General features: G+C 41.7%; 4 protein-coding genes across 4 annotated transcripts; 3 read left to right on the forward strand and 1 right to left on the reverse strand.

The window, feature by feature from the left end:
* Nucleotides 1–325: 325 nt before the first annotated feature.
* Nucleotides 326–3,718, reverse strand: LOC145453406 (protein disulfide-isomerase TMX3-like). Its single transcript, XM_080331380.1, has one exon. It carries the CDS (start codon nucleotides 3,577–3,579, stop codon nucleotides 2,203–2,205), a length of 1,377 nt encoding a protein of 458 aa, XP_080187506.1. The 5' UTR covers nucleotides 3,580–3,718; the 3' UTR covers nucleotides 326–2,202.
* Nucleotides 3,719–4,636: 918 nt separating this feature from the next.
* On the forward strand, nucleotides 4,637–8,082 carry LOC145453410 (uncharacterized). Its single transcript, XM_080331384.1, has 5 exons — nucleotides 4,637–4,784; nucleotides 5,281–5,372; nucleotides 5,433–5,534; nucleotides 5,596–5,740; nucleotides 7,315–8,082. The coding sequence occupies exons 1-5, from the start codon at nucleotides 4,758–4,760 to the stop codon at nucleotides 7,615–7,617; spliced, it is 669 nt and encodes a 222-aa protein (XP_080187510.1). The 5' UTR covers nucleotides 4,637–4,757; the 3' UTR covers nucleotides 7,618–8,082.
* Nucleotides 8,083–8,469: 387 nt separating this feature from the next.
* Nucleotides 8,470–12,889, forward strand: LOC145453403 (poly(U)-binding-splicing factor PUF60-like). The gene has a single exon (XM_080331378.1). It carries the CDS (start codon nucleotides 9,976–9,978, stop codon nucleotides 11,530–11,532), a length of 1,557 nt encoding a protein of 518 aa, XP_080187504.1. The 5' UTR covers nucleotides 8,470–9,975; the 3' UTR covers nucleotides 11,533–12,889.
* A 56-nt stretch (nucleotides 12,890–12,945) lies between these two features.
* LOC145453400 (lisH domain-containing protein ARMC9-like) lies at nucleotides 12,946–24,689 on the forward strand. The gene is made up of 18 exons (XM_080331375.1): nucleotides 12,946–13,122; nucleotides 13,182–13,352; nucleotides 13,407–13,464; nucleotides 13,523–13,620; nucleotides 13,686–13,778; nucleotides 14,490–14,615; nucleotides 15,390–15,604; nucleotides 15,668–15,796; nucleotides 16,832–17,013; nucleotides 17,078–17,236; nucleotides 17,822–17,973; nucleotides 18,038–18,168; nucleotides 18,897–19,029; nucleotides 20,253–20,378; nucleotides 20,667–20,834; nucleotides 22,402–22,529; nucleotides 23,046–23,225; nucleotides 24,192–24,689. Exons 1-18 carry the CDS (start codon nucleotides 12,946–12,948, stop codon nucleotides 24,424–24,426), a joined length of 2,661 nt encoding a protein of 886 aa, XP_080187501.1. The 3' UTR covers nucleotides 24,427–24,689.
* Nucleotides 24,690–25,507: the final 818 nt, after the last annotated feature.

Consider the following 25,507-nt stretch of genomic DNA (forward strand, 5'->3'; position numbering starts at 1 on the left):
ATCGCATTCTTGTGATGTTTTGAAACGATGAAAATATTAATAAACCTGATTGATTGAAAAATAAACCTACCATATTTAGGGCGCCATAAGTCATTTCTGTGCCATTCATAAAGCTGCATCCTGAAAGCTGTCACCGATGATCGCCTACCACATCTCTGGCCTTCAGTTTCATACTTGTACTTCTACTTGCAATTGAGTGGACAGTTATGGCAATAATTGACTCAATTGTAATCAAGGACTACTGCATTGATCAGATTACTTCCCTTTGGCGGAGATTAATGTTTCTATTATTACACATCCTCAGCTGCACAAAAACAGACAATGCTAAGCTTTGCTGAGAATAGTTTATTGCAGGACTTGGCTAACAAGCTTACATCAGCATGTCGGATTAAAAATATAATCCACATGATTCAGTTCTGATTGAAACAAAGAACACACATCAATAGCAATAAAAATATCGCGTCGAACAGAACTTTGAAAATTACGTGAAATCATGGAAAACACAGTGTCTGTGGTTACTGCATCGCGACGAGCCGATTTTGATGTTGATAGCCAAGATGAGCAGATTTCATACTTATGAATAAAGATTAGGGTTATCATGTTTGGCCCGAATTCCGGACACACTTTAACGCCTTCTAGCGAGTTTTAAATGAGTTATGAACATATATGACATCACACTGGCAATGCTTTGCCTATCGGTTGCATACAGGAATGGATTTTTTAACATGAGTCTCGAATTTGAGCTCTGGTGATTGCTAGGGTCGGATGAAATTGTCTGGCCTGCCTGCCGTGTGTTTGATAGCAGATATGTGGTTGTAGCCAGGACCAAAACAGTACTTTTTCGCCAACTCTCGCCACCAAAAACTCTGGTCAATGGCCCACTACGTGGTGATCGATGCAATTACTGGTGGGCTTACTATGCGCATCTGGTCGTTGAAATTTGTGAATGAATTCTGTCAATAATATTGGTTTCTTCATATATCACTGTATAATTCCCTCTCTCAGCCCACGCAATCAAAGTTAGCAGTTAGAGCAGGCGGAGATGATGATTTTGAAAATGCACGGAACGTAATTGTACAATGTACATCGCTTAGTTATGTTCATGACCCACGGATAAGACTAGTTATGAGCTGATATTTTGATTCGCACCAGCAGGTTGCACATCCTGTGGTTGCCAACCTTTTATGGTCTCGACGCGATTTGAAAATGTTCCGTGGCCCACCTTAAAGTTTGGTAACTTGATTACTGAAAATGGTCAGAACCTTTGCCCAGACTTACTCACGGCCTATGTTGGTGGCCGATAAATTTCAACACCTTTGACTAAAGCAGTGGTTCTCAAACTTTTTTAGACACGCCCCCCTTTATGATAGTGAATAATGTTGCGCACCCCTTATCGTCATATCACAAAATGCAACCAGAATGCTAGCAATCGAAACGGATAGTTTGATGGCACGGAGGGTTATGAATTCTCAAATATGAAATTTGGACTATACACAGAGCCTCAACAATGAATTGGAGGCGCGAAAAATATTTTCTTTTGACATAAGCAGCTTCGCGCCCCCCTTCAGATGCTTTCACATCCCCCAGTTTGAGAACCTCTGGACTAACGCATCCAACGTTCTTACCGACACCAGGAATATACGGTTCTCTTAAAATTGCAATTACACTTAGTCTTAATACAGTAAATGATAGTTATTTTAATTCATTTTTTATTGTAGTTATTTCAATTCATTTTTGTTGTAGCTTTTGTGAGGTCAGGGGTGTCTATACTAGTCCATACTAAAATCAATATTTGTGAAACTAAATCGCGCACGGCGCGAATCTTAACAAAAATTAGATATTGTTTCTGGTGATTTATAAAATATTTTCAGCTTCAAGCCTTCAAAATTCCGGACATTTAAGCATATTTCAGCATTTCCTCCTGGACGCAGTTCAAACAGTAAAATTTCAAACATATCGGGGAAATTCCGGACGTATGGCAACCTTAATATAATTGCTCTTCCGGATTTTAGATCCGAATCTAGAATCTCTTCCAAATCCAATAATGACAGAAATCACATGAAAATTGGATTGGAAATTAGTAAAAACTTCATGTCCAAGTCCAAATCCAGCTTCGAAAACATCGTAAATACATCTGACCAGAAATATTCAAACACTTTTTCAAATTCATGCTCATCTCGGATTCATAAGCCAAAGAAGGTATTATTTGTCCTTCTGGGATTCATCTTCAACGTCTTGTTGCGCTTCATTTGCATTGCCGCCAGACTCCTCCCCTTCACCAGATCCAGGGTGTCTTCTTCGAAGGGTGTCTGCACCTTCTTCCTCGCCATATTCTGGAGGACGCTCGGCGTTTTCCTCATACTCTTCCTCATCAGAGTAATCATCTTCCTCCATGCTTCCCTCTTCCATCGTGCAAAGACAGTAGCACAAGAAGCTGATGAGAAATGTCGGCACACCAAAAACCAAGCTAGCGATGATAGGGTTTTCTTTGAAAAAATTTATGACCATACCGGTGGAGTCGACGAAAAAACGTCCGACTGATTTGAAAAATCCAGAACCGCCCAGCGGAGTTAACTTACCGTTCAGTACGTTGGTCAGGAATGAATTGATTTCATCCGAGCCGATCTCGCCCGTATCGTCATCACCATTTAAAACGAAATACTCGTAATTGTTGGCATTGAAAACCACAAAATTAGGCGTTTTAATCGTCCCGTACGTCATTTTGTTAATAATAGCATTTCCCTTGACCCAAGAAAACACAAATTCAGGACGGAACACGTCACTTCTCGCTAGGGCCAGACTTTTAGCAGCATTTTTGAGGTCTTCATCACCTGTATCTGGCAGGACTGCGACAGCGTACAGTTTACCGGTGTTTTTCAAGCTATGGTACGATATACCTGTTAGCTCAGAAAAGTCTGGTGTTTGTTCCGATGCAATCCATGTCAAAAGCTCTCTCGCGCCCGCCGAAGACGGCATTTCATGGAATGTACCATCTTTGAAGACGACAACAGCAGGGTTATTAGCGACACTTGGAAACTCACTGGTTGGGATGGCGTTGAAACTTTTCGTGAGGAACAGTTTCGTAGCAACTTTTTCGTATGTCTTTCTGAGATCTGTATCGTCGTCGCCAACATACAAAAAGGACACTGCTTCTTTATTTCTGATTGCTTCAAGCTCAGATTTGTCCCTCAAAGTAGAAACTTTTGGTCCTCTTGCTTTTCTTGCAAAATCAATGATGTCTCGTTTCGTACGCGGCCCTTGGTACTCATACTCGATATCACCGGAGATGTACTTTATAGTGGGAAACCCACGGACGCCGAATGAGCTTGACAATGATGAATACCTGGTACAATCCAAACGCGCCACATGCACAGGCAATATCTCCTCCATTAGGTCGCCTACTTCGATCCATGTTGGCTCGAGCTGCTTGCAGTGACCGCACCACGGGGCGTAAAACATGATAAGCCATTCTCCGTTGCTCTTTGCTTCACGAAATCGCTCGTCAAGTTCAAGCACACGGCCATAGCAACTCGTAAGCGTCAATGCCAGCGATATCACGAACAATATTAAGTGCGCCATCACACGCGAAAACACCTCCCTGTCCTTTTCGAGACGACCACCTAAAAGTTTCAAAACAGCAGCCGGGAACGGGAACGGGAAGACTGCAGATGGTCTGCGGCAAAACCTCAATCTCCGGTAGTCGTATTCAGCTGATTCGGCTCCGATCACCGAATATAATAATTAGAGCCGGCCGATATCGGATTTTTGAGCCGATACCGATAATTTGGACCTTCTCCGAAAACCCCGATAAATTCAGCCGATATCTAAAAGATATGGCGCATTTACAAATCGTCAGAGGATTTATCCGAACAGCTTTACCATAGCCTTTATAAGGGCTATGGTAAAGCTATGGCTTTACTGCGATTGCTATGTTTGGGCATGTCCAGTTCACATTCAAGTCGAAATACAAGCAATTTCTACTAACTGAATACTAGTCCGTCCTCAAGATTACCAGACCACGACTTGATCTATTGATCTCGCCTTCCGTGACATATGCCACCTCCTTTTTGTCACTTGCTGTTTTATATTATCTTCTTTTACTTGCCTCTTCTTCACTTACATCGCATAGGCCAAGGCGGGTGTCTGATTTCAAAGACTACTCCAAGTCATTCCGGCACCATCCTATTTTTCATTGTATCGCAATTTTTGTGGTGTATTGAACTGATAAAAATTGCTAATAAACCGAGCTGGAACTGTTTGTGGAAACCTGTCACAAGTAGATTATAGATTCTCTGATTCTACCAAACGGTGAAGGCACGAAAATTGTCTGTATTTTTAACCGATATTTCCTTCAAAGTGTGATATTGGGCTCGACGACTCGGACTAATATTTATTGCTTCTATCATAGGATCGCTGTATGTTTGGAGTAAAATTATTCTCGTAGTCTGCATATTATAGGTGCAAACAATATTATCAGTATTGTAAAATCGGTACATTAAAAATATGTAGGCCAATGATATATATTTTATACATTACTTTATTGCTTGAAATGCCGGCAAATAACATAGTACACTAGCGAAATGAAATAGCAAATTGCTCCCTAGTCCAAGGGATACTGTTCATCCGGAACCGAGTTTTGTGCTTCGCTTCGCGCGTTTACGACTACTAGCGACCATTGTTTGATTGTTTTTCTATGACTGCAGTGGCTGATTGTAGAATTGCAAGAAAGTATACAGGCGAGTTTTGGTAAAACCGTAATGTCTTCCGGCAGTGCTGCTAGCAAGGTATGTCAAGGCTTGTGCGTTTTTTACAAGTTATCTTGTTCCAATAAATACAGTTCTTCTGTCTATAGGACAGAGGGTCGTGGGATGCCGTTGGCTACTTCACAATTGGTGTATTCAACTGTCTCTTGTTTAGTGTTAACTCATAGTTCTCTAGCTATACCTGTCGGTTTCATTCGACACTTTTGTTAAAACAGGTTTTCAACGTTCATTCACGAATTCTTGCACATCGTCTGGCACATTTGCACTCCTTATTCAAAGATTCCAAGTCTTTTCGACACCTTCCAATCTTTTCTTTGTATCGCAATCTTGTGGCATTTTTGTAAGGATAAAATTATTAGCAATAGGCTCCATTCAACTTAATTTCAATGTTAAACTTAATTAATTGAATTTCTATGCAAAGTATATTGCCTGTGAAGTACTATCGCTTATAGAAAACTAATCTGTGTTGTTCCATGTTGAATTTGTGTTTTTGATGGTACACTTATTTTTATGATAGGTGAGTGAAGTGTTTGCTGCCGCATCCAAAGCCTTCAATCAACTGGGAGACTTGGCAATGCAGTTGCACATTCAAAATGAGGCAATTCCTGGGTACAAGCCATACTGACCTGTGATAATAAATGTATATGTACAAACTTGGTATATTTCCAGTTCCAAATGGACTGATGAAGAAGTTGATCTATTGCGAAAAGCAGTTCAAAAGTTCGGCAACGACCTTGAAAAAGTAACTGCGGCGGTGAAAACTCGAACCATGTAAGTCTATAGTGAATTAATCGTTACATGTTACATGTTTTTTTCAAAACATTGTCTTCAGGAGCCAAGTGAAACATGCTATAAAAAGAAAAGTGTATGGCGAGGCTGGAATGCCATTGGGAAAACAAACCCAGAAAACTAATCAAGCTGGAAAAAAGCGTTCTGCCCCTACGAGTCAATCCGCTGGAAATTCAGGAGCACCAATGGTAACGCCATTCATTCACCTCCTTGTTTTCCAAATATCTTATGATTGCATGATAGCATTTATTCATTAGATTGAACCGCATATGTCATCCTTACTTACAACTTATGACGTGTTAGCAATAGCCTATGATGCCAATATTTTGCACTGGTGACCGATATTTGTTAATTTAATTATTGGAATTATTGTGATTCAAATTTATACCAACAATTTTTATACAACAATACGAATGAACCAGGGGAACAAAATTTATGATATTTTCATTCTAATGTAAAATTTCAACATTGAAATTCGGTATTTCTGTTAAGCCAGGGCCTGCAACATATACGGCCCGCAGAGTTTCTACCCTGAAATTGAAATTCTAATCTGAAAGTCAGGGGTATCCAGATATCCCTGATGAAAGTAAGACAAATTTTATGCGACACAGAATGAATTCAAGTTTTCAGACCTGAAAAAGATGGTCATGAAACTACATGTTCTGTTCAGGTCTACATACATTTGCGAGCTCACTTTTTCGACAAGACGGGGCTATACGTTCCTATATAACTCCTGTTCACGTGCAGTCTTTACTATGGGTTTCTACATCCGACTTGCAGCCAGAGTTGAAAAAACTTGTCAACTTTGATCGACCAAAGATGTCTGATTTCCTTAAATAACTATTGAAGTACATTAGGTTAATAAAATTCATTGAATACTGATTTTGGTCTCTATGCTTTAGACTTGAAGTTAACAACACGTTTTACTCCTTGGATAGGTGGATATATTCACGATTAATGTATCGATTTTGTATTCTGGCCTGTCGAGTACTTCATTTTCCCATATCAGGCCCGCTGACCGGAGAAGTGGCTCCGCCCCTGTGTTAGCCTATACTCCTCGATTAAATTTTCATACACAAAATATTGAGAATGACTTTATGAATGGTGCACTCCTACCTTGCAAGTCGTGTCACTCTATTGCTATTCCCAGATGTAGTACTTGCAGTCGTTATCGTTGGTCATAAACTTCTACTCAAGTACAAATATGAGTAGTAATTTGCAAGCAAGTAAAATGTAATTATTCTTTAAAAACTGAAGTAGAAGTAGTCTAAACCTGAGTAATTGGTGCAAGCAAACCACAAAAATCTACTTCCATAATCCAGAAAAGTAGAAGTACTTCATTAGTGACCAACTCTCACTGTCTCCCAGAACATTCAATAATGACTACATACCGACCCAATGCTTGCATAAACTGTTTCCTGTCAGTGTTGTAACCAAACACAAGTCAATCTCACTTGTATAGTATTGACTCGAGTCAAGTTGAGTCATTTTCAATTCACCACCGAGTCCAAGGTATGGAGTAGAGCGTCGAGTCCGAGTCGTGTTTTCACTCGAGTCCGAGTTGACGTCTTGTGAAACCCACTTTGGTCAAATCATTTTTCATTTTAATGAAAATGACTCGAGTCACCAACCCTGTTTTCAGTGACTCATTCTTGATGTTCAGATCTTCGGTCTGATTTGATTCCGGACCACACAAGTTTGATTGGATTAATCTTGGCTCTATGAATGAGATTTTTGTTAAAATGAGGTTTCAACTTTGCAGATGCCTTCCACCCAAACAACACCAGAGACTCCAAAGATGCCGAAGATAGAAAGCGCGCAAGTCGATTACAGCGAAGAAGTTTCAATATCGGAATCAGAAGTGCCTGCGTCGGCCATTATTACAGAACATGTCGTGACAGATTCCATAGTTGACGTCGAGAATCTGGATGATTCGGTGAAGAAATTCGATCAATTCATTAGTTCTCATCCCACCAACGGAGGCATGGAAGGTGGATTGTCGGTAGCGGCTGTCAGTAATCCACCTCCACTGCCTCCTTTGGATTTCGTGTCCGAACAGACGTGATGAAGAGCGGAATTGTTCTGATGATCATCCCTTGGAGGGAGTAGATGTCACTCCATGGTAAAAAAGGTCCATTGATCCATTACTCATCTGCTGAAGAAATCACATCTCTGGAGTTTGTTGCTGTGATGATACACGAGAGTAGCATTTAATATGTTACCTCTCTATCATATTATAGAGTTTCCATTGACAGTCTTTGGTATAAAGTGATGCCACCTCTGATTTTATCCTGCTTCAATGCATTTGTAATATTAGTAAGGCCTTCTACAGTAAATTTGGTTTCACTTGCTATACGCCGCCGTGTATCATGGTGGCTGGTTCCTTTTTATCGTTGATGTTTGTCGATTCATGCAACGTTGTACGATTGCGAAAATTGGGACACGTCATTGCATTTTTGTTGTAGTTTTTATATTATTATGAAGAATCTACTATTTTTGTGTGTCGCCATAAATTGGCTGATGGCTTGCAGTTCGCTTGTTGAGACTACGGCATTCGGTTTGACAAAACCTAAGCAAGATACTAAGGATGTGTGGTAGAGGGAAGGACCTCTTAGTGCCTCATATTACTAAAGCAGGAATATCAAGATGCATGAGTCATGGGTTACGTTCCTGAAAGCTTTGTCTGGAAGCGACGGCTGTTAATATATTACACTCCTACTTTCGTAATTCTTGATGTTCTGTATTAATTGAAATTTACAAGAGATTAAAAATCCTACTAGGAATGTTTCGACAGTATTCAGAGTTAACAAAATATCTTGCCACGAAAATCGGATCAAAAGCTGCAGCTCTTTAGCGACCACCGATATCGGTCTCTCCATTCGAGATGAGCCATCATTTGAAGTCGAACGAAACTCGCATTCGCGTGCGTATAGCGTTGAGGTTGAGGTTCGGTTGTCTGGGCCGTTGGTAAAGTAAATTGCTGTTGTGTGGTGACAGGACCGGTGTTATTGCTGTGCGGTTGTGTAATAATAGAAATCCAGATACTATTCCTCACCTAAATATAATGACCCAAGTTGGTTGAACCTTGAAATACTCTGTTTCGCAGACTACAGAGTATATGTAGCCTATTCCAACTTGGATTTGCGTATCTTATCGTAGAATGATTCGATCGCGTGTGCGGTGATTTATTGCGCGTAACTATTCCCGTGTATCCGTTATTCAGCGAACGCGGTTAATGAGTACTATTATGAGAAACCGGTCTATTATTTTTCAGCTGTATGCAAACGAAACTCGGTGAATCGCACAATGTGAGATTATGACCGAAGGTGCACGTTTGACATGTTATGTTAGTATTATATTTACTTTTGGATAACAAAGTATGGCTGTGAAATAAAAATTTATAATGCAAATGTGTTCAACTGCAGTTATAGCATCTGTGTTAATATAGTATGGTTTATCATACTGCATATCGAATAGGGAATAGCCTACTAAAATAATAGATTTATCATAATTTCAAGACACAAATCCCTGTTAATTACACTACGGTAGCAAAAATGCTTATCTTTTCAGAATTGGTAACATACATTTTAACCTACAGTTCTATATGATAATTGTACTAATCATAATCACCATGTAATGGAATGGCTAATGTAAAATGGTGTGTTGTGGCGGTATAATGCCCATTGCCCATTGCCATGAATGAAGTTCTTAGCTTAATTGAGGTCTATTTAATCTGCACCTGATTTAACGTACAACTGAAACAACATTTTATGGCGTCAGTCAGCACATTCTGCGCTTTAGTCAGAATATTCCTTGATACAATAAATAGGTGAGCATATGGCAAATTGACTACAATACAAGACACAGTGTATGAGGCTCAATGTGACAATGTAACACAATACGTCACTCGTTCTTTCTTACCAGGCTATTTCTGCACCTTCCTTGTACTGCAGCATAATATGCACCAGTGGTAGGCATATGCACAAATCATGTGTGCGGTATGTATATCGTGAGTCGGTGTATATGCCACGAAAACATTGAAAAAAAAACGTCTTATTCGTAAAATCCATCATCCAAACAATTATGGTAGCGGCGCGCTCAATCTAATCCACTTATCTTTCACCATTATGGCAAAGGGTGCGGAGTGAGACAATCGATCCTGATCTATGAAAAAAGACGACTAAGAACCATTGTCACGTCTCATTCGAGCGCCAATATTATTTCCTGGCTGACCCTGGTTTAATTATAGCTCGGTGCCTGTGTCTAAGACACGCCTCTTAGCATTCACGTCAGAAATCACGCCCTTGTTGTCAGTGTGGAAACTACCATCCTACTTCATCAAAACTTGGTTGGTTCAATAAAATGATTCCAATTTGTTTTCCTGCATAGCCTATGTTACTGCCTTAGCACGGTGCCAAGAGAAATGGCTTTGTCACAAGGAGATGCTATTTTTGGAGGAAGCTCTGTCTTTGGAGCGACTGGTATGCCAAAGTTGGAAGTAACTCCTCCTTTGAAGCTGCCAAGTCTATCGTCACACCAGCAATCACTGCTGGCAAAGGCAAAAAAGTACGCCATGGAGCAAAGCATAAAAACAGTACTTGTAAAACAAACTCTTCAACATCAGCAACAGCAAATGTCAACGATACAAGAGGCTGCTCAGCGGCAGAGAGCGTTAGCCATCATGTGCCGAGTATACGTCGGTTCCATCTATTACGATATATCTCAAGATCAGGTCCGGAACGCATTCACTCCTTTTGGACCTGTGAAAAGCATGGATATGTCGTTCGACCCAATCACTCACAAGCACAAAGGATACTGCTTCATAGATTTCGAGATACCGGAGGCCGCGCAATTAGCCACCGAACAAATGCAATCCTATCAGATGGCCGGAAGAAACATCAAAGTCGGCAGGCCTAGTAATATCGGTCAAGCCGCTCCTATTATTAACGAGCTTGCTGAAGACGCGAAAAAATACAATCGACTTTATGTCGCTTCGATTCATCCGGACTTGAACGAAGAAGATATTAGATCTGTGTTTACCGCGTTCGGTAAAATCACGGCGTGCGAACTCGGCAGAGAATTCGGATCTAAGAAACACCGTGGTTACGGATTCATCGAGTATGATAGCTTACAAGCGGCGTTGGATGCCATATCGAGCATGAATATGTTTGATTTAGGAGGGCAACTTTTACGGGTGGGCCGTGCCATTACTCCGCCGAATGTGTCTGTAAGCTCTGTCAATGCTGCTGTTAGCGGGTTACCTCCTGCTGCCGCAGTAGCTGCGGCAGCTGCTACACAAAAAATCTTAGCACAGGAAGCAGCTGGCATTAAAGTCATGCCTACTCCGCCAAAGCCAAAACCAGTGATGAAAGTCGCGCCAGCTACGATCCAAGCTGCGCTCGCCGCGCAAGGTGCTTTGATACCGCCTCACGCAGTTATGGCTTCGAGTAAGCCTGGACTCGTAACGGGCGCCACTCCTGCCGTATCCTTACCTGGTAATCCAGGGTTAGGGCAACAGCCAGCTGTTTCTGCTGCACAGCAACAGACCAAAGACCTTAACACGTTAATGAAACTCGACAATTTACAATCACAGACTCTAAGCCAGCAAGAAGGCAATGTCAGCATATCGGGCAGCTCGCAACGACACTTGATCATGCAAAAGCTGATGAGAAAAAGCGAAAGCAAAGTAATGGTTCTGAAAGACATGGTGTCGGCAGACGACATGGATGAAGACTTGGAAGGTGAAGTTACGGAGGAATGCGGCAAATTCGGACGTGTGACCAGGGTCATTATATATCAAGAGAGGCAGGGCGAAGAAGAGGACGCAGATATTATCGTGAAAATATTCGTGGAATTTGAAAAGAGTGCCGATTGCGAAAAAGCGGTGGCCGCTATGAATGGACGGTGGTTCGGTGGGAATAAGATATCGGCGATAATATACGACCAAAAGAAATATGAAAGCAATGATTTAACGGCGTGAAACACGCTGTCTTTGTAATTCAATCATTTCAATCATAGGCTAGCTCATGAGAGACGGGAACGCACAAAATCTAGTGTTTGTCGTGTTTGGACAGAGAAAATTTGTTGAAACGTTTACGTGGCCAACAGTACATCAATGGCCGTAAGCTGTTTGTGTAGCTGTGTGGTTGTGCCTGAATTCGTCAGAGACGTATGTTTGATGTGCCTCCAATGTACGGAATTGTTCATGGACTTTGCTATGCCACATTAACTAGCGTCAGATGATTATCATAAATCAAGGGTTCCTAACCTTTTTCTTAACACGGACCCCTGAATTTTTCACACAGTCCTCGTCAACAGACTAATCACCAGTTGTAGTGCAATTATTAGTGTTCATATCGTCTGTGTGGGTATTGTGACCTGTGTTGAGCTCTGAAAATATGACGATATAAGGCCATAACTCAAAAGTAAGGATAATGCCGTTTTATAGCTGTAGTTTCATTCAAGATTGGCCTTTCATGGACCAGTCTGCAAACCCATATATTGGGACCTGTGTTGAGCTCTGAAAATAAGACAATATAAGGCCCTAACTCAAAAATAAGGATAATGCCGTTTTATCGCTGTAGTTTCAAGATTGGCCTTTCATGGACCAGTCTGCAAACCCCCGAGGGGTCCATGAACTCCCATTTTTAAGAACCCTTGGCATATATGAACTGATGATGTGCTGAATTTTCCGAATTCTGTTTGTATCCGGGTTAAATATTTTGAATAGCTATTGACCAATAGTTTATGTTCGTAGACTACCATGTAGTCGAAATGTGTATGGATTCTGAACATCGTAATTTTCACATCGTGTTGGACTCTTAATGCCTCTTGCCCACATTGTGCATTGGTGCTTTAGTAAAATGCACCCGCTGAATGATTTCCTTATCAGTAGCAAGTGCTTGAATGTATGAAGTAAATCGCAAGGCTGTATGTGATAATGCATTTATCATTACTCTGTGTGGTTGATAACAAACCGTTATTACCGTAAATTATGGACTGTTTTAGTTGAGTACAACGTAATCGATGCTGTACTCAACAATGTCTTTTAGCAACAGATTTGCTGTCTGTGTTATGCTGGTATATTATGATATTTCATGGGGAAATGACAGCAAGCTATGCATGATAAGGCTTTGCGGTTGGCCAAAATTCAGTCAATTTTTGTAATATTCCATTCTAACACGACATACATTGTGTTCCTAGTCGAACTGCACAAGATGGCGTGACATTTGGCTGCATTTCTGCTGTCACCGAGCAGGAGTTTCTGTGTTTTCTCGATAGCCGTGATTGTGCCGAAGATTATTTGACAAAATGCATCTTTTTTACTACCAACCTAGCTTTGGTTCGAGCATGTTACCGTGGTCTTAGGTCTTATTCAAACCACAGCACCACAATGAGTTCGAATTTATCTCTGATGGAGCCGGCTATAAACGCACTGGTGAAGGATTACTTGTCTTTCATCGGATTGGAAAAGACCTCTTATACTTTACAATTGGAGTGTAAAGAAAAGGGAAAGTCTCTTCCCGTGTCACAAACGAACCAAACTGATGGTTCTAAATTAGCCGCTCAGGTAATTATTTCCAGTTAAACGGAAGAGCTACAATGGCGATACATTTCATTCTCGTACAGAACAACATTCTGCTTGAATTCGATGCTGGCCAGCATGAAATGTTTTGGAAATTATGGGAAGACCACGTGCCCAAGGATATAAGAACCAAAGACTACACCTGCCAGAGGCTGGAGTTTTATATACAAATACACTTTGCCGTGTATCCAATTCGAATATCGTCTATCGGAGCGGTAAGAATAACGTCATATCATTTTTGCCATAATTGAACATTATTTTTCGCTCAGTCAGGGCAGGGCATCGAACAAGGAATGACAAGATTCAAAAATTACCTGGAAACAAGTGGTCAGTGTTCTGTAATCTGGCAACTAGAGTTTGTTTTGGTAATAGTTATGTGTTACAGGCGCATCGTTGAGCCAAACCACGGAATTCTTACCGTTTTATGCCTTGCCATTCGTGCCGAATCCAACGCAGCATCCATCCTTCAAAGATCTTTTCACAGTGAGTTTAACAGTATGGGGTTTTTGGGCTAACCGCGCCAACATGTAAGCGTTTGGTCTTTTTAGCCCAACTGGATTCCTGAGCTCAGGGCGAGGGTAGAAAGATTTCTGTCGGCGGCATTGACGGCAGCTGAACCTCCTGTCATCATAAAGCTTGTGGTATGTGAATGGTTGTACTGGTACTGTTGTGTATACGGATTAATGTATTTGAAAAAGGATGACATGGGGATATTGTTGTTATAGATTCTTGTATTGAGTTATATATCTACCGAATTATCCATTATCAGCTCAAGTGTTGGGACAATTTCTGTCATAGTGAATATTTTTCAAGTTGACTTGGAAACGAAGGGGCTTTCCGTTGACCCTGTTTGAACTAATATCTGAAAGGTGGAAATATAGATAGTGATTGAATTGAATGTCTGCTGAAAAGCCCTTCTATTTTTCCGAAGAAATGTGCGAGTGGAAATGTGTCGATTATTGAAAATGTTTCAGCGGGTTCTCGAGCTGGAATTAGAATTTAGCCCCAAAACTAAAGACCACAGTGAAACTACTAACGTATTTGCATATCTTTATTTGTGTATTTCTAGTTCTATATTTATATTTGTATATCTATATGCAGGAATCATAAATACCGACGTTTCAGAAATCCCGCACAGGCGCCGTAATTATATCAGATGATTTTGTCCAGTAGTTGGGTCTTGGCTCCATGTAGTTCAACTCTGCTCTCCGTCCCATCATAAACATTGGCGGTAACTCCCATTTTTGTTGACCGAGCGTATTTGCATAGCCACAACGTTACAACATGTTTGATTCTACTACAATCGAATCTACATCGTCACTAACGGTGAATACCGCCGTGATCCCTTGCAGAAAAACCGGGACCGTCTTCTCCGCGACGAAGATGTCTCGGCTCAGGCAAATGCGCAGCTCCAACAGCAGCTTGTGCAAGCCGAACGACGTTGCGGTGTCTACATGAAAAGATTTAACAAGCTTCAAGTACGCTCGTTTATCTTGAGTTCGCTACGCTATCTCGCTGGATTTTAGGGAGTGTCTGTACGTGTGTGTGTATGCAAACTAAAGTTATTTCAGTAGTTAGTCATTGTGGTTTCAAAACCGCGTTACCGGGATAAGGGTTACATTGTTTATGTCATGCCGTTTAATTTATCGTGTGTGAACTGACTTTGACAGTGTTTCGTGCCTTGATCTTGAATCCCTGTGTGCGCGTCGTAACTTTAAAATCTGATACCATTTAATTTGTCATGTGACTTATTGAGCGTGAAATGTTATTATATTGCCTAAGATTAGGGCAAATGTGGTCATGGTAATTGTTGATGATAATTTAGTAGAAGTACTTTTCCTGTTCGACGAATCTCTACTCATTTACAAGTAAAATCAACTGCATTCAGACTAAAAACTACTTGAAGTAGAAAATGAAGCGTCTGAAAAATACGCAAGTAGTTTAAGTAATAAATTTTGTAGTAATAGACTTTTTTTTATAGTCGGTCGCTTTTGATAACTCCCAAATTTGCAAGATGCATCTTGATTATTGACTAATAGAGAATAACCAGTAGGTGCAAATTATAATATTTTACCGTGGCACACGGGCTAGTCTCCACTGTTGCACATGACGATTTCACTCATTAAACAAGATGAAAACTTATCCGAATACTACTCTCTCTTTTTGGCAAAATGGTTATTGGTCAGTCTCTTTTGCATTCAATTGGTTTTACTTGCCTCGAAGTTTACACAAATTCTTCCATACTTATGCAGTCCGACTACCACGTGCTAATCAGCATCACCGCGGAGCTAGTGGACTCGCTGGAACAAACGGTGCATGGAAAAATGGTCAGCGTGGAGTACCTTCAAAGCGTGTGCGCCCGGCTGTTCAGCAGCAGATCGGTCAGCAACAGCAACGTGGCCAGCGTGGATTTCACGCGGCCCGGGACGGCTTCCTCGCTGCTGAGAGCGTCGATAATTCGCGAGAAGTAGGACTGGCGATAGTTTTTAGAGATCTGGCCGTTTCTTACGAGTAAACTATACACATACAGTCTCCACGAAAGCGAAGACGTGGCGTTGTTACCTTCGGTGGATTACAGTAAGATCAAGAGAGATCTCATGCAGGCTAACGACAGGACGAAGAGTCTTCTCCTGCAAGCTTTGAGATGGAGATTGACAAGGTTTGGGCGATTTGTTTTTTCTGCCCTTCTGCATCGAATCTAATGTAGTGCCGGCAGCCCTTGCTGCTTTGGAAGATTTTGTCTTGTATCAAAGTTACTGTATTCTAGGTAGTATACAGCGAGCCTGTGTGGATAGTGCCACCTATTAATGACATACTGTTGGTATCACTTGATTTTGGGGTTGATCTTGAATGTCTTGTAGTATTTTATCTAAACAATTTTGTGGATGCCTGCAATGTTATGATTTGTCCTGTTCTAATTTGTCCGTCCATGGACAGGTGGGCTTTACCAATTGACTTGGCATCTGTGCTGTCAATCTTAATTGTCGAAGAAGTGGGAAGAAATCATGTCAGGCTTTGAGGGCGATCGCTTACTTGCACGTTTGCTTGCATGTTCGGTCAAGATCATGGTCATTGGTGTTAGTAGTGTAATATTGAAAAAATTGAGGGGCACATCGCACATACATCAGTGTGAAGCAAACGGTAGTGGCCGAGACAGCTCTCGACTAACCAAAAGCACAATACCAATACCATACTGATCAAAAACTCCGAAGCTGAAATTCTGAGTACGGCAGGGTTAGGCGCCACAGTTCAAGTACACCAATAGGAGGTATGTATTGTCAGCACTATTTCTAGTGGCGGAGTGACTGTTGATTTCTTTAAGTTTGATACGTGAAAAGTGCTGTTTGGCTCTGAAACTTGTCGCTTGGTGAAGCGTATTATTTCGGGAGAAGCTAAATTGAAAAGTATTATAGCGCTGGTTAAGATTACAGCACAGTGGCAATGATATTTTATGAAGCGTGACCAGTGACCACTATGACGAGCATGTAGTGTGACCAGCTCTTTTGCCTAAGACTAGAGCTTTAAACTTTAACTGTTCATTGGTTTTGGTTGCCTAAAATGTCATTTATGGCTGAATTTTCAACTCTTAATAGAATCAATGTGCCATCAAAGTGTCTGGATTTTCTTCGGCAGGACTCTTGTCGAACTACGTCGTACCGACATCGCGCCGTGAAATTTTATATTGCTATGCCAGGTCTCTATCCGGGGAACAAAGGGACACGGTGGTGGACGCTTACATTTCAAACGATCTATTCGGGTGTCGGCCCGCCTCGAAACAAAATGGATATTCCTTGGTGCAACTTTTACGATCCCCAAGCATCACCGTGCGGCAATACACGGCGAGACTTTACAACGCGATCTCATCGCTGCAAAAAGGTTAAGGTTTTTTCTCTATCGCAGGTGACCTGCTATTTCACTCGAGTTTTTGTGTTTGTTCCAGGGAGGGCGTATTTGTGCGGTTACCCTTCTGGTGTGCGGCATCTGCTGACCGTTTTGCTGCAGTTGGACGAAGATTCCGATCGAATTACAAAGGAGCATTTGTTGGGCTGCTTGCAGAAGCTCAGCTTGCGAAGATCGTTGCAGACAATCATGATCGAAGGTGACGTGATGCTGACTGTAAATGCGTAATGTTGGCATCGTTATTTTTACACTTGGGAACATTTCTATTGCGTAGCCATGTTCAATGTTCGGTGATATTTTATATTGAGCATCACTTCATAGATTCGAGCTTCAAGACCTTAATCTTTTTACCAAATCCCTATAATTGAATTCATATCAGTATATGGTATGGCAATTCGCGGTTTTGTGTCTTCTCGATGTCTGCATGTACTTCAGTTTGTTGTTATTGTGATGCTTATTGCGTTTCGTAGTGACCTCCATCGTTGGTTGTGTGAGAATTCATCGTATTTTCGCCAATTCTCCGAAGCCCGTTTTTATTGAGGATATATCCTTTTTTTACGAAAACAAACAACGTCAATAAATAACTAGGACTAGACTCAATTTTTTAGTCATCAGTTCACGAAAAAGGCTGTGAGGTGATATTTGAACTGGAAAGTGGTGTCGGCCTTTATTTTGATTTTCATTTTACAAATTTTGCTGTTAAACTAATAAGAATTTTGGGCTGTCCTTAGTTTTTCATCCATATCGATGGGAAATCTGCCTATAAATAACGTACCCACTACAGGCGATATGATCACGTGGCTTGTCAAGATTCTGCTGGACTTTCAAAGTCTCTCCGACTACATGCTGGAATACGCTATCGCCCTGCTGATGAATCTCTGCCTACGTTCGACCGGAAAACGAAAATGCGCGGAGATAGCGGAAGACGCTCTTCGGGTACGTATGTCGGTTTGTTTCATTCTCGGGCGTTCCCAGTTATCGACCGAGTTAATAACGATAGGTTCTCAGCAAACTGCTGGCTCACGAGAACTCTGAAATCCGGCCCTACGTGAACGGGGCGCTGTACAGCATTTTGAGCGATGCGACGGTCCGGTATATCGCGCAGGACATGGGGCTGGAAGAAATTTTGAAGTGAGTTCTATTGAATGATTTTCGAAACGTACGCTCACGCAAATGCGTCGTTGACTTTGAGACCCTAGTTACAATCTAGCCGTTGTCGGCTGTGAATGTTGTGTCGGCTGTGAATGCCGTATTAGCATTATTACTCATATTGCTCTAAAATCTGAATCATGCGTTTGATGGCCGGCTTGCCACTTCATGGCAGACTGTTCGCGTTAAACTCAGAATCTTGAAATTTTGATGATGTTTTTGTATTTAAAAGAGCTAAATTCATGCGTCAATCTTTTACCAACCACCCTCTACCGTATTTGGTGAATTTTTTGTCCTTGCTAGATGAGTACACTGCTACACTCCCACCATACAAGGTACTACTATCCTCCTGCCGTCATTCTCGCGAAAAAGTCAATTGACTGTGCTGGTCCTGTTTTTTTGGAACACAACCTCATTCCAACAGGAATTATGGTACTCATCCCATTCCCAGCCGACCAATAACCAAATTTTTATTCAGTATTTGTAACATTTTTGACTGCAGGGTGTGATCAGACGAGTTACCGTACCCGGTGGCCCTATCGTTCACACACTTTCCTGCACCGTTGATACCGTTTGATATGTTAATGTGATTTTCTTTTCTGTTACACATATTGATAAAGCTCTCTCTCTTTACTGTTTAATTTGATGCGAAACTAGAAAATATTATAAATACTTTGGAAATAATCTATGTTCTATTTTGGTTCCGACAGAGACCTTATGGAAGGAGAACAGGACGAGTTTAAGCGTCAGCTCCAATTCATCATAAGGCAGCTGAATGCCGATCCCTCTAGTGACGAAGGCGGGAACGAGTCGGATGACGAAAACGATGACGATGATGACGAGGTTGGAAACTTTGTGTTCTTTTTTTTCTTTGGAATGCGAGTAAGTTCATTTTGAATGTTTAGTCTGCAAATGTTCAAGCTCTGATGTGAGCTGATGAGATTTAAGCGGGGCTGAGCTAAATTGAGTGCCCGAATGATTCACATCCGAGTTGAGTACTTCCTAATATTATCATGATGTCATTGTCATAGCGGTTATTAGGTCCTGGAAAATTCATCCTTTTTGTAGACACCAGGAAAATAAAGTCAATTACGCGTCATTGAAAATAATTTGACAATGAGTACTTGATATTGCCATGGGTTGATCACCAGCTCACAGTAATGTCCTTTCTGGTTATTGAATATGTTTCGTCAAAACTTTTCATGTATTAGTGATTTTAGTGACTTGATCTTGAGACTTTTGGCTTCAAAAGTAAGAGCAGGCCAAAACCAGAACCTCACAGCTCAGGGGCGGGCAACATACGGCCCGCGGGCCGCATCTGTCCCGCGAAGGGATTTCAAGCGGCCCGCAGAGAGTTTCCGGTCTTACATGATAATGTGGCCAGCGGCCGGAGAATGGTGGTCATAAAAATAGTTGTACTGTTCGGGTCCACATACATTTGCGAGCATTTCGACCATGAAAATGAACAGACAAAGCCGCTTGCCAATCTGACTGATGCTCACTTGCAGTCATTAGCGAGGGTTTCTACGTCCGACATGCAACCAGAGTTCGAGGAACTTGTCGACAACTTTAATCGACCACCGATCCCATTGACTTCAACAGCTATTCAAGCATGTTACATTGATAAATTCATTAAATACTGTTTATTGGCATCAATGCTTTCAACTTAAAATTCACATTATATACGATTTCTTCCGTGTATATGGGGATAAATACACACCATTACTGTATCGATTTAGGAATCCGGCCCGCCAAGTACTTCATTTTCTTATATCCGGCCCGCCGATAGACCAACGATTATTTGATTAGTATAAAAAAATGGAAGTACTTTATTTTCATATCTTGGCCATGATTAATGTTGAAACAATGCGATAAACCTACAATTGGCCAAGATGTGACCGAGACAAATCGAAATTTTACAAAAACTGATTTTCTATAAATTAGAATACTTTGATTCCACCGCGACGGTATATTCATTGTGGTCTGGTTGTGGCGACGCTTGTGAGTTCTATTACTATGGTCTCACCGACGAGAGCTGCTTTACAATTTCACGCGCGCATTTCCAGGACCAAGACGCGATGGAGGCTGACCTGGACAAGGACGAAATACTGCAGTTGAGATCTGGCGAATTATCCGGCGAGAACTTTCTGTGCGCCGACTACCTGGGCATCATGACGCATACGCAGAACGCGGTGAGTTTGACAATGTTTGGTCAAAGTAGTCGTCATTGCTACTCATGTGGGGTAAAATGAATGTAAATTTCTTCTCGAGTACAAGTGGGTGTATTGATTTCCAAGCGAGCATTCTAGGCCTAGTTTTGCCTAGAAAAACGACGAATGTTCTGTAGAAGTAGTCCAAAATCACAACCACTTGAGCAAGTATTGCGAATAGGCGAAACCTACTTGGGTACTCCAAAAAGCAGAGTAGCCTACTTTGGTACGGACCACGTCTGATGACAATCCATTTTCGTGCTCTTGCAGACATCTGCCACCTCTTTGCTGATAGACGGCGGGATACCTCATCGTCCTACCACGCCGAGTCATTATCGAGTCGCCACGGAAACGACAAGGTCGTCGATGGTCAACGGTAGCCGTTCGATGGACGACACAATGGACAAAGTCGACTTGTCGATGTCCTATCCGAGCACGGTGGGTCGAAATCATTGTCACTTGCGGAGATATCACGTTGTCCCATTTTTTACCCGCCATGGAAATGTTTCAAATTTTGTCACCTTGAAAATTATGCGCTTTAACGCTCATTCTGCAAATATGGGACAGTCTAATTTCATGTTTTGTTATTTTGCCAATGATGCTGGTCCGGTGTTTCAATCAATAAAATAATTTTGAAAAGTGTTGATTTGATTCAATTTGAGCCGAATCTTCGGTTTCTCATTCAAATCGACTGTCATTTAATTTCGCGCGTCCTCTGTGAGAGCACAATCCACCTCCGCCGCAACAGAGTATTGTGATTCATTATTTTGATTATCAAACAAAAAACGAACAGGCACTTCTTCGTTATTCCCCACACATCGAAAAAATGATCCCCATGACACCAATAAATGTTTCCCCATGGACATAAACAAAAAAATTCATAAACGTCAAAATGAATTGTTTATCGTGTTGGGGTGGGATAGACGGATATTAGGGATGGGAGATATTGAGATGGGTTAGGGTTAGGATATCCTAAGATTAGGGTTGGGGATATTATGGATGGGGAGGGAGATATTAGGGTGGGTTAGGGTTAGGATATCCTAAGATTAGGTTTGGGGATATTAGGGTCGGGAGATGTTAGGGATGGGTAGGGGGATATTGGGGGGGCTTAGGATATCCTAAGATTAGGGTTGGGAGATTAGGGATGGGGAGGGGATATTAGGGTGGGTTAGGGTTAGGATATCCTAAGATTCGGGTTGGGAATATTAGGGTGGGTTAGGATATCCTAATATTAGGGATGGGGGAGGGGTTATTAGGGTGGGTTAGGGTCAATGATAGGGTTAGGATATCCTAACATTAGGGTTGGGGTGAAGATAATATTTCAAACCCTAATCTTGGGATACCCTGACCCCAAATTTAACCCTGATCTCGAGATATCCTACCTCAACCTTGACCCTAACCTACCCTAGCACCCGCAACCCTAATCTTAGAATATCCTAACCCACCCTAATAACCCCTTCCGCAGCCCTAATCCTAGGATATCTCAACCTTGACCCTAAACCATCGTAATACCACCTTCCCCAACCCTGATATCTTGAACCCGCCCCCAAAAACCCTTCCCACCACCCTAATATCTCCCACCCCGACCCTAATCTTAGGATATCCCAACCTTGACCCAAACCCACCCTAATATCCCCTTCCCACAATCCTAATATCTCCCATCCGACCCTAATATTCCCCTGGCCCTAATCCCAACGCGAAAAACAATTCATTTTGACGTTTATAAATTTTCACTTGTTCATGGGAATCATTTATTGGTTTCATGGTGATCACTTCTGGATGTGTGGGGAATAACGAAGAAGTGCCAACGAACAAACCATTATGGGTACAGAACTTCAGATTTACATTGAACGATTGTGTTCAATTGATAGTAATTTTTCAGTAAAAACTCTCGTCAGCAGGCAGCAGCTAATGTCAGTAATACAGTGAATCAAATTCCAAATTTAGGAAATATTTTGTCTGTCGGACATAGTACCGTAATAACAAAGTTTTGCCCTTGTTCCAGCTTGTGGCGGAAAGCAACTCGCTTCAGGACGCGAGGCCACCCACAGCGTCCACTCCACGACCCAGGGATCACCCTCAGTCTCGGCCGACAACTTCGAAGCGAGCCGGCGGCTCGGCGTCTGGCAGCAGGTGCATATCTTAGGAGTTGTGCTGTTTTCGCAAGATCTTTATTGAGACTATATTCATTGAGGTGTGATTTTTATCTTCACCTCGAAGACTTGGTGTGTCCGTTATCATGATTTGACTGGATGATGACAAGCAGAGGTTACAGTAGCAATACAGAGATTCAGAATCCGTTTATGTGATTGGTACAATCCGTTAACTCTTGATAAGGGACACACGCTCAGGGCTACAATTGATAAATTATATTTGGAACCAATATTCAAGTTTAGTACTGCAAGTATTTGTAAAAAATTCTTTTTCCAGTCTTTCGAAAGTCGCTCGAAAATTGTAAATGATTTGAAATTCCTCATACAAATTTAAATCCTGTTATGGCCATTCGCAATTCTAAATACATGTAATAATTATGTCACAACGTCAAAATTATTTTTATATTTCGAATTTGACTTACTACAGGCAGCAGTCTCGAATTCTTTGTTTAATTTTCTCATCTCGCAGTGTACGATTTTTCTTATCAATTTGCAGGCCCGGCAGCACGTCGTCGGTGCGTTCCACAGGATCGCGCAGTATTCGGAAAATGCCTCTCGACGAAGAGAGCAGCCGCCTCGTCGCAGACAAAACTGGAGCCGTGCGGAGCCTGGCTCCGCCCGCCAAGCAGGTCTTACCTCACCCTTCCGGGAACAAGTTAGAAGATGACCCTGACGGGTGAGTGTTACTGTAGGAGATGGTCAAAGAACGCCGCATTGGTACTCCGGTAGCTGCGGTCGTGGAAGTCCCGGCCCATACAGTGCCCAGGAAGTCTCAGTATCGTACTCAAGAAGTTGCATAAAGTACACCTGGTTGAGGGGTCGCATACTTGTAGCCGTTAATCGGATGCGACTTCTTCGTAAATTGCGGAGTATCGCTTTGCAACTAATGCAAAATCGCGGATGACACCACAAACGGGCACAAATTATGAAAATCGATCGGGTTTCTGTGACACAGTTGATATGCCAATTTCTGACATGAAGGGCAGGTAAACATATCCCATTAAAATAATACAAACTTTAAATAGGACCGATAGTTTTGCCCAAAAACCGAAGTACAATTGTAAGCAGTCCAAATACATGACCACTACCTTCAGATGCAGCGTCGTGACTAACTTGAAATGGCTGGCGATACTACGAACGTGTGCAATTTTCGAAAATTTATGAAGTTATCACGATAATATCGCTATTTCGCTGAGTTGTTATGATAATTTCTTTGCTGCAATGCAGAAAATCCATAACTATTTTCTACCTCACGAAATCAAAAGTGTGTAAGTAGTTTTGCTTGTAAAACATTCAACTAGAAATGGAGGTAGTCTGAAAATATGGAACACCTGACTATGTAATAAGAGTATGCAAGGATATTGAATATTTCTGAAAGCAGAGGTACTTTGGTATTGACCCCCTTGGCCTGGGTTGACTCGAGTCAAAACTATAAAAATGGGATTGACTTGTTACTCGGAACCTTGTGACTTGGTTACAACCCTATCAGTTACACTGAAGCTGCTCAGTAGTGATGCATGCAGAATTGCAGATTGCACAAGTTATTCCGATAGACTTCACTCCTAATCAAAACATAGCTGGTAGGGCTGATCACCAACCTTCCGAACCCCGTGACCTGACCGTGAACTATTTTTATATTCAGAATCAAAGAATACACCACCGTGTTCAGCAGTCGACCCCGAATATTGAGGACACCCGACGTGTCAAATCACTCTCAGAGAGCACCCGCCAAGCCTTTCAATCCGACTTATTCGCAAAACGAGCCGAGATCTCGACCAAACTCGTCCTCCTCGTGGAGAGGATCGAGAGGAAGCGTTGGTAGCAACAACGGACGCAATTCTCACGCGAGTATCTCCTCGCCCAGGAAGCAGAATTAATCATCCTGTATCGAAAGATGTACGATTTATTTACTTGTGTAGAACTTCGAGCATTTTGTGTGTATAGTGTCTTTATTTTATAGACTTGTCTTTGTAAAACGATCTATTTTTCTAGCGGTGTTTTATTGCACATTGTCTTGTTCCTTCTTGGATGTAATTTTCGTTACTGACTGATGTTGAACTGTGCTGACTGGTGTGTTTTCATATATTTTATCACTCACTGTTTTAGTTACCAAATATAAGATATTATGAGGGTGCTGTAAGTAACTGTGCGTTGCTTTTCTGCTGTGTAACGTGTAGTGTAGTGTTATTTAGAAGTAAGCCGTGCTGTGTATTCAGCATCAGTTAATTGATATTTTCATCATTTCAAAACACTACGAAAACTGTGATTCAATGAAAAGATAGGAAGGTGCGGAAACGACTGGAGGAGTAGTCTTTGAGATCAAACACCCACTTTTTCCGAGGCGAAATACAGAAGAGGCATGCACAAATGCACACTGAATGAAAAGTAAAGCAGAGAATATAAAGGCAAGTGACAAAATGAGGTAGTATTGACAGGTAGCAACATTGGCGCAGCCAGGGGTGCAAAAGAGAAACTTCATTGCTTTGTCAGCCGATGCACTAAAAACATAAATTGAATAAATAATACATGATCAGTTCTATAAGTGTGTAGTTATCTGTGTAACGGTACCAACGATATGATCATTGTGATCTTGGCTAAGCTGGAACCCAGGAGGTTAGAAGGAAATACCGGAGTGTATATTCACTCCCGTATCTGTTCAGTATTCATGTTGAACCAAAATAAGAATTCGACGATTTGGCGGAACCTAGCCGCTATTGCCGTCCACAAAATTTCTGAGTTGGGCGCTACGTCGTCGTCTATGTGGACTGGCATAACGAGCCAGTGACGTTTCATCATTGCTATGCAAACCAATGATATATATATATATCATTGTGCTTGTGCAAACTTACCCAAAAAATCCCCCCGGAAATTTTAGGGTAGTCGTTGGCGATCTTCGCAGAGTGCAGGACTGGTGGATAATTGATAACTTTTCTGTCATGCTTCAAGTGCGGAAGATAG

Source organism: Botryllus schlosseri, chromosome 13 (assembly GCF_051294905.1).
Source record: "Botryllus schlosseri isolate E-star chromosome 13, Bs_hap1, whole genome shotgun sequence".
Lineage (NCBI taxonomy): Eukaryota > Metazoa > Chordata > Ascidiacea > Stolidobranchia > Styelidae > Botryllus > Botryllus schlosseri.